General features: G+C 45.5%; 1 protein-coding gene across 1 annotated transcript in view; it reads left to right on the top strand.

Annotated features, from left to right (window-relative positions):
- The window catches only part of LOC310788468 (voltage-dependent T-type calcium channel subunit alpha-1I-like), a gene marked incomplete at both ends in the record, with an annotated part of 218,268 nt that overhangs the window by 129,453 nt on the left and 75,623 nt on the right, over nt 1-13,192 (top strand). The window contains 1 exon segment of the mRNA XM_083650017.1: nt 557-939. Within this exon segment, the coding sequence (XP_083506143.1) occupies nt 557-939 (383 nt within the window).

The raw sequence follows: 13,192 nt of genomic DNA, 5'->3' as shown, positions 1-13,192 counted from the left end.
TTTTATGGGTGCAAATTGAAGGTGATTTACTGTCCTTACTTCTGCTGAGGCCAAGTACTATAGCACAAGCAATTACATTTCAAGAGACTTTTTATATAGCCGATACATAATCATGTCCTTTTTAACATCAGGGGGGCATTTTAATTTATTTCTCTTGACGTTTTTATGATTGCTGTTTTACTATTCAAACCACGGAGGGTTCTGTGGTAATTTGAATTGTCCTATCAAATTCAATTTGAATCGTTTTGACTTTTTTATTGCTTGTATTTTATATGGTTTTTTTTATCTCACCTGCAGAGCTTTTTTCTCATCTTTCTGTGATGGTTCATCTTTCTATTTTATTATGATAATATCCCAAATTTGCCTCTATGTTTCTTTTTACTTTGCAGATCAAATAAACACAGTTTAGTTGGTTGAATAAGGTGTGATGAGTGGCTGGATGTAACAACAATCTTAAAGTTTAGATATTTCCATACATCCATACATACTACAATATTTAAATTGATCAGTTTCTGTGTGTGTGTCTCTCTCTCCCCCCCCCCCCTCTCTCTCTCAGACCACTGTCCACACCAAAGTAAGCAAGACCACAGCTCTCAGCCGCTGGGCAACTCCATCACTCTGTCTGTCCCTCAAAACTCAGAGGACTGCCGTCTGTGTGCGCTGTCACTCAAGGAAGGGGCGGGAACTGTGGGAGACTCGGCCAGTGGGGAGGGGGAGGAGGAGGAGGCGGTGAAGGATACGGACAAGGAGGAGAACCTCCTGGAGGAGAGGGGAGAAGCGGAGAAGAAGAGGATGACATGCTTTGGACACTGTGTGGGAGTTTGGAAGGAGATGAGGAGGAAACTTTGGGGCATTGTGGAGAGCAAGTACTTCAGCAGGGGCATCATGATCGCTATCCTCATCAACACCATCAGTATGGGCATTGAGCACCACAACCAGGTGAGCTGTTAACTGTCAAAGCTGCCACGTTGAAAAGTACCATAAGCATCGCTACTGACTCCACAGCTTGTATACGCTACATTAGCTTCTTAACCAGCTGAATCCAGGGGAATGCTATGATCCCTCAATCATTTTACCATCTTCAGTCTTCAGATAATTGAGACATAAGGGAGTTGTGCATGGCAGGCTGGGGCAGATCTATCAAGTCACTTTCTAAAAAATAATCATATCCATCGTATTCTCTGAAGTATCCATTTTCTACAAATATGGCATTTAATTATGGATTATCCATTGGTACTATAGTGTGTTTGGTAGTGTTTAATTTGGTTGCCAAAATAGTGAATGCTAGTGAATACTACACTGTTTCTTGCCTTTAGGGAAGGAGGAACACACCTTGCCTTGCTGTTGTGGGGGAGGCTGACAGAAGCCTCTTTCACAGAGTTCTCAGTAATTACTAGGATAACCTTTCAGGCACCGCTAGTGATTTTCACTATTCACACATTCAGGAACATTTCCACCTTGCGCCTTTTCACACATGCCATGGTCTCCTCATTATGGTCCACTACAGCATCTCTAAGCATCTCTTAACTGTCCCAGACAGCTGCCTGTCAATGTCACCCTCTCCGTTCCCTTATTTCTGAATTTGTCCAGTTTCCAGCCATTCTTTTAAAAAAAGGAGCTTTGCAAACCAAATAACTTTTATTGCCTAAGTCAGCAAATCACAAGGCAACCGTAAACAAGTCGCGGATTCAAATATGTCATCGGCGGAGTCTTGTGATTGGTTCGCTCACACCACGTCAAAGCGTTTTGCATCAGATGGATGTAACCCTTTACGTCATGTGTCCAACTCAAGGCCCGCGGGTTCGAATCTGACCCGGCACCTCATTTTATGTGGCCCACGAGAGCTTGCAAAGAATGCTGCTTCAAAGACCGAGACAGCCGCCTGTGGCTAAAAATAGCTAACTAATGTTATAAAAAGATTTTCTTCTAGCTTCGAGGAAGAAATCGCTCTTTTTCATGCAAAGGAAAGCTCTTGCCCAAACTGTCAGGCTGTGTGATTTTGCCATGTTGTGCCACATATCAGAGCATTTCACCCAACTGAACCAGATCTGAGGCTGCAGGGCCGTAAGTAAATACATTTAGTCTTACATTTACACCCGGCCCTTTGAGAGCAATCATTTCAGGGATAGGCTACATGTGTAAAGGGGCTAGTAAGCCCAATTTATGCTTTGTCTGCCGACACTTTTGAAACGGTCGCCGACAGAAATGAGGACTTGAGTCGACACTTTCAAGTGTCGGTGAGCAGTGTCTGCTACCTAGTGAAATTTCTAGTGTCGCTGACTACGTCATAGTATCACGCAAGTCTGATTGGCTATATAGACGACATGCGCTTGACTTCCTTGTTTTGGTTTTCGCTGGATTGAAATGAATGAACGTGTCCCCGCTATTTTTATCAGCCTGTCCCTGATGTATGACTTCGTGAAAATCACAAAGAACATCGTGACCAATTTCCCAGAGAGAGAGGATGTGAGTTGTGTGGTTGTGTGTCGTTTATATGCGGCTGCAGCCAAGTATGTTACATCTTGCCTCCGAGGTGGTTTCACTGTGCATTCCCTCTCTTGCCTTGGCTGTCTGCACTATAGCGTTCGGGTGTCACGTGACCGTTGAACCGAGGCGAACGTTCACTGAAGTATAAATGCAACACCATGAGCGACACTTTCTTTTTCGTCTGCGACCATGTGCTGAGCGACACTTTCTAATAAGTATACATTAAGCTTTAGTCTCCATACCTTTTTTCCCAGCACAATCCACTCTCATGCTTCTGTCTCACTCACACAGATCAGCACTCTCACTGCTGACAGAGGACCACAGCAGAGACATTATAATAACAAATAGCATTGATTGAGAGGGATGCGTGTGGGAGTGGGGCATGGCAGCCACACGGCTCTCTCTCTGACAGTGGTGTAAACAGTTAACCTCACGGTAGACAAACTGCGGCTGGCTGCCAGCTCCTCAGAGACAAACCGCGGCTGGCTGCCAGCTCCTCAGAGACACCGAGGAAGACAGGTGTCTGAGAGGGAGAAGCCTACCAAGTGCTCTCATGCATGCGTGCACACACTCACACACACACTGTAGACACATCCATTTAACTGTGCGAACATGCCCACAGCACGCACGCGGCACACACATACACACACACACACTGTAGACATATCCATTTAACTGTGCGAACATGCCCACAGCACGCACGCACACGCACATATACTGTACACACACACACTGTAGACATATCCATTTAACTGTGCGAACATGCCCACAGCACGCACGCACACACACACACACACACACACACACACACACACACACACACACTGTAGACATATCCATTTAACTGTGCGAACATGCCCACAGCACACACACACACACACACACACACACTGTAGACATCCATTTAACTGTGCGAACATGCCCACAGCACACGCACACGCACGCACACGCACACACACACACACACACACACACACACACTGTAGACATATCCATTTAACTGTGCGAACATGCACACACACACACACACACACACACTGTAGACATATCAATTTAACTGTGCGAACATGCCCACAGCACGCACACACGCGCACACACACACACACACACACACACACACACACACACACACACACACTGTTACATAAAACAGCTTCCGCCTCCTTAATTCATCTCTCTCTCCTCATTCTTTTGTCTCTCTACCATATTCCTTCAGCTGCACCGTCCTGTGATAAGAAGGGGCTCCTCCCTCTAAGCTCATTTTACTTTCACAACTCTCCTCTCCTGCTCTCCACTGCTCTCCTGCTCTGCTCTGCTCTGCTCTCCACTGCTCTCCTGCTCTGCTCTCCACTGCTCTCCTGCTCTGCTCTGCTCTGCTCTCCACACATCCCTCTGTCTGTTTGCCCCCTTCTTTTGTTCCTCCCTTCATTACCACATGCGACAGTGGGGCTGGTATTGTTTTCACCTTGTGAGTGTGTGTGTGTGTGTGTGTGTGTGTGTGTGTGTGTGTGTGTGTGTGTGTGTGTGTGTGTGTGTGTGTGTGTGTGTGTGTGTGTGGGTGCGTGGGTGGGGGGCGCCCTGGCCCACATTCATTTTAAGTTGTGGGCGTTGTGGCTGATGTGATCCCAGATGATCCCAGCCCATCTCTAGTTTTGTTCTAGACTTTGTTCCTTCCTTATTTCCTTCTCTCTGACCTTCCCACCTCTCACCCTGAGCCTCTCATCCACTCTGCTCCCTCCCTCCCATTCACCCTCGCTCTCCCCATCTCTCTCTCTGCCTCGCTCTCTCTCTGTGTCTGTCTCTCATTCACCCTCGCTCTCCCCATCTCTCTCTCTGCCTCGCTCTCTCTCTGTGTCTGTCTCTCATTCACCCTCGCTCTCCCCATCTCTCTCTCTGCCTCGCTCTCTCTCTGTGTCTGTCTCTCATTCACCCACTCACTCTGAAGACTCTAAAAATAAAGGAGTGTTGTGGGGGAGGAGAGAGGAAGGAGGAGGAGATGACTGAGACAACCGGAGCGAGGAGAAGAGAGAGGCAGACACCACTTACACAGCACTTTTCAGCTCAACTGTGTGTGTGTGTGTGTGTGTGTGTGTGTGTGTGTGTGTGTGTGTGTGTGTGTGTGTGTGAGACACACACACAGAGGGCGACGATACAAGTGTGTGTTTTTGCTCTGCGGTAGAAAAGTCTTACCTTGTGTGGTTTAGTTCTAAATCAGGAACTGGGTAACAGTGTTGCCAACTGTTCCAAGGAAAGTAATACTAGTAGTAGCCTAGTACTTTTTTATTATTCAGTCATAACACACAATCCAATAGGTATAAACACCTATACAATATACAATATCAAGTATAAACAACCTCTAGCCCAGTGGATCTCAAACTTTTGACACCAAGTAGCACCTCAGAAATGATCAGGCTCTCCAAAATACAGTCTATTCAGCTACGCACAGTTCACACAGGAGGCCAGTTTATTCCTCATATTATTTATTGTTGACTTGTCAGCCACAGCCACACTGTACAAAGGGGTAGCACTAGAACTGGCACTTAAACTCTTCCACACACACACACACACACACACACACACACACACACACACACACACACACACACTTCATAGGGGTGTACTTGTCTACTGTTTTTCTCTCTCTCGTTGATTCATCTCATTTATGACACATTGGCTTCCATTTTTTCCACGCCATATTTGTCGCTAGTCACTTTTGAGAAATCAGGGTGGTTCTGAAAATAAATAAATCTGCTGACAAAGTGGCCCAGTTGGCAACACTGCTCAGTCAGTAGCCTACTTGCTCAGTCAGTAGCCTACTTGCTACTTGCAAAGTGAACTGACTAACCACAGGCTGGCTTGCCATCATCTGCTTGAGGGAATATCAAATGTGTAGTTTTGAATAAAATTCATATCGCAGTTATGACCTTGCTGTGTTCGACCGCGTCTTTGATCGTAGATTTTATTCATGACTGTGTTGAAATTATCACCGACTCATTCGTCAGTGGGTAGCGTGTGTCAGTGAGATTGAAGACCGGCGTCCATTTGCATTCATATTATGCATACGTGTGAATGTATCTGTGTGTGTGTGTGTGTGTGTGTGTGTGTGTGTGTGTGTGTGTGTGTGTGTGTGTGTGTGTGTGTGTGTGTGTGTGTGTGTGTGTGCGCGCGTGCGTGTGTGTGTGTGTGTGCGCGTGTGCGCGTGCGTGTGTATATGCATGTGAATGTGTGTGGATGTATCTGTGCATGTGTGTGGATAATCTGTGTGTGGGATAACATTTGGCACATCTGATTTCAGGGTTGGGAGTTGTAGCTCATTCATTCGTATTCAAGCAACATTCACACACTGACTGAAGGCATGTCAAGAGGGCGTTTGTATGGTAGGAAATGAAAGAAGTGGGAGAGATGGAATAATATGCAGCGTATAGGGAGAGATGGAATAATATGCAGGGTACGGAGAGATGGAATAATATGCAGGGTATAGGGAGAGAGGGGGAGAGATGGAATAATATGCAGCATATAGGGAGAGAGGGAGAGATGGAATAATATGCAGGGTATAGGGAGAGAGAGAGAGATGGAATATATGCAGGGTATAGGGAGAGAGAGAGATGAAATAATATGCAGGGTATAGGGAGAGAGAGAGATATTTAATAATATGCAGGGTATAGGGAGAGAGGGAGAGAGATGGAATAATATGCAGGGTATAGGGAGAGAGGGAGAGATGGAATAATATGCAGGGTATAGGGAGAGAGAGAGATGGAATAATATGCAGGGTATAGGGAGAAAGGGAGAGATGGAATAATATGCAGGGTATAGGGAGAAAGGGAGAGATGGAATAATATGCAGGGTATAGGGAGAAAGGGAGAGATGGAATAATATGCAGGGTATAGGGAGAGAGGGAGAGATGGAATAATATGCAGGGTATAGGGAGAGAGGGAGAGATGGAATAATATGCAGGGTATAGGGAGAAAGGGAGAGATGGAATAATATGCAGGGTATAGGGAGAGAGAGGGATATTGAATAATATGCAGGGTATAGTGAGAGAGGGAGAGAGATGGAATAATATGCAGGGGATAGGGAGAGAGAGAGATATTGAATAATATGCAGGGTATAGGGAGAGAGGGAGAGATGGAATAATATGCAGGGTATAGGGAGAGATGGAATAATATGCAGGGGATAGGGAGAGAGGGAGAGATGGAATAATATGCAGGGTATAGGGAGAAAGGGAGAGATGGAATAATATGCAGGGTATAGGGAGAGAGAGGGATATTGAATAATATGCAGGGTATAGGGAGATAGAGAGATATTGAATAATATGCAGGGTATAGGGAGAGAGAGAGATATTGAATAATATGCAGGGTATAGGGAGAGAGAGATGGAATAATATGCAGGGTATAGGGAGAGAGGGAGAGATGGAATAATATGCAGGGTATAGGGAGAGAGGGAGAGATGGAATAATATGCAGGGGATAGGGAGAGAGGGAGAGATGGAATAATATGCAGGGTATAGGGAGAGAGGGAGAGATGGAATAATATGCAGGGTATAGGGAGAAAGGGAGAGATGGAATAATATGCAGGGGATAGGGAGAGAGGGAGAGATGGAATAATATGCAGGGTATAGGGAGAGAGGGAGAGATGGAATAATATGCAGGGTATAGGGAGAGAGAGGGATATTGAATAATATGCAGGGTATAGGGAGAGAGAGAGATATTGAATAATATGCAGGGTATAGGGAGAGAGGGAGAGATGGAATAATATGCAGGGGATAGGGAGAGAGGGAGAGATGGAATAATATGCATGGTATAGGGAGAGAGGGAGAGATGGAATAATATGCAGGGTATAGGGAGAAAGGGAGAGATGGAATAATATGCAGGGTATAGGGAGAGATGGAATAATATGCAGGGTATAGGGAGAGAGGGAGAGATGGAATAATATGCAGGGTATAGGGAGAGAGAGATATATTGAATAATATGCAGGGTATAGGGAGAGAGAGAGATATTGAATAATATGCAGGGTATAGGGAGAGAGAGAGATATTGAATAATATGCAGGGTATAGGGAGAGAGGGAGAGATGGAATAATATGCAGGGTATAGGGAGAGATGGAATAATATGCAGGGGATAGGGAGAGAGGGAGAGATGGAATAATATGCAGGGTATAGGGAGAAAGGGAGAGATGGAATAATATGCAGGGTATAGGGAGAAAGGGAGAGATGGAATAATATGCAGGTTATAGGGAGAGAGGCAGAGATGGAATAATATGCAGGGTATAGGGAGAAAGGGAGAGTTGGAATAATATGCAGGGTACCGTATAGGGAGAGAGAGGGACAGATGGAATAATATGCAGGGTATAGGGAGAGAGGGAGAGATGGAATAATATGCAGGGTATAGGGAGAGAGAGGGAGAGATGGAATAATATGCAGGGTATAGGGAGAGAGGGAGAGATGGAATAATATGCAGGGTATAGGGAGAGAGGGAGAGATGGAATAATATGCAGGGTACCGTATAGGGAGAGAGAGAGAGAGAGAGATGGAATAATATGCAGGGTATAGGGAGAAAGGGAGAGATGGAATAATATGCAGGGTATAGTGAGAGAGGGAGAGATGGAATAATATGCAGGGTATAGGGAGAGAGAGAGATATTGAATAATATGCAGGGTATAGGGAGAGAGGGAGAGATGGAATAATATGCAGGGTATAGGGAGAAAGGGAGAGATGGAATAATATGCAGGGTATAGGGAGAGAGAGCGAGATGGCATAATATGCAGGGTATAGGGAGAAAGGGAGAGATGGAATAATATGCAGGGTATAGGGAGAGAGGGAGAGATGGAATAATATGCAGGGTATAGGGAGAGATGGAATAATATGCAGGGTATAGGGAGAGAGGGAGAGATGGAATAATATGCAGGGTATAGGGAGAGATGGAATAATATGCAGGGTATAGGGAGAGAGGGAGAGATGGAATAATATGCAGGGTATAGGGAGAAAGGGAGAGATGGAATAATATGCAGGGTATAGGGAGAAAGGGAGAGATGAAATAATATGCAGGGTATAGGGAGAGAGAGGGAGAGAGATGGAATAATATGCAGGGTATAGGGAGAAAGGGAGAGATGGAATAATATGCAGGGTATAGTGAGAGAGGGAGAGATGGAATAATATGCAGGGTATAGGGAGAGAGAGAGATATTGAATAATATGCAGGGTATAGTGAGAGAGGGAGAGATGGAATAATATGCAGGGTATAGGGAGAGAGAGAGATATTGAATAATATGCAGGGTATAGGGAGAGAGGGAGAGATGGAATAATATGCAGGGTATAGGGAGAAAGGGAGAGATGGAATAATATGCAGGGTATAGGGAGAGAGAGCGAGATGGCATAATATGCAGGGTATAGGGAGAAAGGGAGAGATGGAATAATATGCAGGGTATAGGGAGAGAGGGAGAGATGGAATAATATGCAGGGTATAGGGAGAGATGGAATAATATGCAGGGTATAGGGAGAGAGGGAGAGATGGAATAATATGCAGGGTATAGGGAGAGATGGAATAATATGCAGGGTATAGGGAGAGAGGGAGAGATGGAATAATATGCAGGGTATAGGGAGAAAGGGAGAGATGGAATAATATGCAGGGTATAGGGAGAAAGGGAGAGATGAAATAATATGCAGGGTATAGTGAGAGAGGGAGAGATGGAATAATATGCAGGGTATAGTGAGAGAGGGAGAGATGGAATAATATGCAGGGTATAGGGAGAGAGGGAGAGATGGAATAATATGCAGGGTATAGGGAGAGATGGAATAATATGCAGGGTATAGGGAGAGAGGGAGAGATGGAATAATATGCAGGGTATAGTGAGAGAGGGAGAGATGGAATAATATGCAGGGTATAGGGAGAGAGGGAGAGATGGAATAATATGCAGGGTATAGGGAGAGATGGAATAATATGCAGGGTATAGGGAGAGAGGGAGAGATGGAATAATATGCAGGGTATAGGGAGAGAGGGAGAGATGGAATAATATGCAGGGTATAGGGAGAGAGAGCGATATTGAATAATATGCAGGGTATAGGGGGAGAGGGAGAGATGGAATAATATGCAGGGTATAGGGAGAGAGGGAGAGATGGAATAATATGCAGGGTATAGGGAGAGAGGGAGAGAGATGGAATAATATGCAGGGTATAGGGAGAGAGAGAGATATTGAATAATATGCAGGGTATAGGGAGAGAGAGAGATATTGAATAATATGCAGGGTATAGGGAGAGAGAGATGGAATAATATGCAGGGTATAGGGAGAGAGCGGGAGAGATGGAATAATATGCAGGGTATAGGGAGAGAGGGAGAGATGGAATAATATGCAGGGTATAGAGAGAGAGGGAGAGAGATGGAATAATATGCAGGGTATAGGGAGAGAGAGGGAGAGATAGAATAATATGCAGGGTATAGTGAGAGAGAGGGAGAGATGGAATAATATGCAGGGTATAGGGAGAGAGGGAGAGAGATGGAATAATATGCAGGGTATAGGGAGAGAGGGAGAGAGATGGAATAATATGCAGGGTATAGGGAGAGAGGGAGAGATGGAATAATATGCAGGGTATAGGGAGAGAGGGAGAGATGGAATAATATGCAGGGTATAGGGAGAGAGAGGGAGAGATGGAATATATGCAGGGTATAGGGAGAGAGGGAGAGATGGAATAATATGCAGGGTATAGGGAGAGAGAGGGAGAGATGGAATAATATGCAGGGTATAGGGAGAGAGGGAGAGATGGAATAATATGCAGGGTATAGGGAGAGAGAGGGAGAGATGGAATAATATGCAGGGTATAGGGAGAGAGAGGGAGAGATGGAATATATGCAGGGCAGTGGCGGACTGCATAATCGGGCCTTTGCAGGGCAGTGGCGGACTGCATAATCGGGCTTTGTCACCATCCCAACAGTTGAATGTTTATATTTATTATTCCATTTGGGTTTTTGAGTATTTATAATTATATATTTTAGTTAATTAGGTATGTGACCATAATTCATTTCAATTCCGCTATCAAGAGCAATTCAGTTGGTTCATGAAATCGCTGGGCTGCGTACAGTGTTTGTGGTGTGGGAGATTCGAGCTGTCAAAAGAAGACAAAAGACTCCTGGCCAATCCCGGCGCTTGACTGCTGCGTAGGCGGGCACAGGGCGTGGTTTTGCCAGAACCGCAAGGGGGGTTTCGTAATAACCCTTCACTGGTCCATACCCGGGGATGCACCTTGCAGCGCGCACCACAGCACCATGCAGACTCACCACAAATAAAGTTAGGGAAATGGAAAAATGTCTTAATCAGTCCGTGCCTGTGCTCAATGCCCATGTGCAGTTTCAGATTGATTGGCCAATTGTCTTCCTCACCTGTCCTCAGGTATTCTCCCCCTCTTTGCCTTCCTGCCTTCCCCTCTCACAATTCTCTCGCATCCAACCCTCATCCACTCATCTCTGCATACCTTCACTCCTTCGTCACTCCGGCCATGTCCTCTCTCCTTCTCTCTGCATTGATCGATGGGGGGATATTGAGCGGGGAGATGAGCCCGCCTGATAATGAGACACAGAAAGAGAAAGAAAGGGGGATGGATGGAGAGAGAGAGAGAGAGAGAGAGAGAGAGAGAGAGCAGGAGAAAAGACGGATTAAGGGAGGGGAGGGGGGAGAGCGTGTTTTTCTCTGACATGGTTTGCTAACTTTGGCAGGGCTATCTGGCTATTTCTCTGCTGGCTTTGAAACTGGAATTCGCAGGCGGCATCAGAGAAAGCATCCGATCCATATCGTGCGCATAGCACACATGCACGCGCACACACAAACACACACACACGCGCTCGCACACACACACACACACACACACACACATGCACACGGACATATACAGAGAGAGAGATACACAGAGAGGGGGAAAAAGCATGTTGACAAAAGCAAATGTGCACATACACAACACAAATTGATTTTTGTGTGGTTTCTTTTACCAATTCCAGATAACATACTCTCCTATTCAGCCAGCATAACACACACACACACACACACACACACACACAGTGGTGTCGCCTACGTCGTGATATGCAAGTATACGCCATATACCCACTAGGAAAGCTCCAGGATTTCCACATACCCACTTAAAAATGCGCAAGGATCCGTAACAATATAGTTTTGTGACAGCACTCTCACCAAAGTCATTTTGTTCCACAAATACCGGGTGGAGTATAAGGTTCACAGCCTTGCAGGTGGAGGCATCTCCTCCATTCACACTTTTCTGTTCGGAACGGCCCCAAAGTGGGGCGCGTCTGGTCTATTGATACAGGCTACTTCCTGTTGGCAATGCATTCATGTGCATATCCTGCATCCGTTTGGAGCATTGGTCATGTACGTGCTATCCAAATGATATCTCCGCCCCTATCCCCGCGCCACGGCGCCAGTTTCATGGGACAATACCATAGAAAACACTATAGATGGTCATCTCCATTATATGATCACAGAAGCACAGATACTGTATATGAAATGATCCATGCACCAGCATCTTCACTGTTGTTGTTCAGGAATCTGGCTGCACTGATGCAAGTTTTAAATGTAATAGCTGCCTACATTGTAGGAAGATGAGCTATCTGTTTTTTGAATTATCACTTGCCTTTTGAAAACTGCGTCTAATTTTGAATGACCACAAAAGTGAGACAGAGGGGGGGAGAGAGAGAGAGAGAGAGAGAGAGAGAGAGAGAGAGAGAGAGAGAGAGAGAGAGAGAGAGAGAGAGAGAGAGAGAGATCTAGTTCCCATTGGCCAGTGCTTCTCAAAGTGGGGTTCCCCATGGGTCCTTGAGGGGGGTTCCAGGGGGTCCCCAGACTCCCCAACAAAAAAGAGGATACTACGACTATTTTGGTCATAATAGTTTCATACACTTTCTGTAATAAAACATCTAACAGCAAAAATTGTATCAAATGGTGTCCGTGGTTAATTTGTATGTCGTTTTAGGGGTCCTTGACGTGATAAAGACTGAGAACCAGGCTTTCCTAATTCTTGCCTGATCACAAGTCAGAAGAGAGAATAAAGTACACACACACACACACACACACACACACACACACACACACACACACACACACACACACACACACACACAGTAAACTTTCTCCCCTCTCTCGTTTTCTCCTTCTCTCCATCCCTCCATCCCACCACTCCATCTCTCTATTCTTTGGCGTTGACATCGTGTGCCCCCATTCTTTGCTCACAATTCCCTATGCACAGCTGAGCTGAAACACAAAGGCTTTCTTTTCCTGTGTCTTCAATCTCAGTGTGTTTCCATTTTCTCACACCTTTGCCCTCAAAGATAAGATCATATGCGTCTTGATTCTATTTGCCAGATGGAGGAGAATCCTCTCTTCAAGTGACTGACAGTTTGGCTCACAGCCTTTTCAATAAAGCCGGAGAAGCGTGATGCGTGGACGATTGTTTGCTCTGTGGCGGGCGGCCCTCTCTTCTTTTGTCGCGGCAGCTATGATTGTAAAGCAGCGGGTTTAATACAGTATCAACTATCTTCTCATTTTTTTTATCTCTTCTCTTTGTCTGCACCTGTCTATCTCTCTCTTTCTATCGCTCATTCATTTCCCTCTCGATTTCTCTCTGCTTTTACCGTGTGTTCAATTTAATCCTCCATTCCCCGTGCTTTCAACCCATCTCTATCCGTTCAGCACCTCTCTCTGCCCACTTCCTCAT

Source organism: Poromitra crassiceps (genome assembly GCF_964638095.1).
Source record: "Poromitra crassiceps genome assembly, chromosome: 13".
NCBI lineage: Eukaryota > Metazoa > Chordata > Actinopteri > Beryciformes > Melamphaidae > Poromitra > Poromitra crassiceps.
The sequence above is the reverse complement of the archived record's forward strand: the minus strand, read 5'-3'. Positions and strand labels throughout refer to the sequence as shown.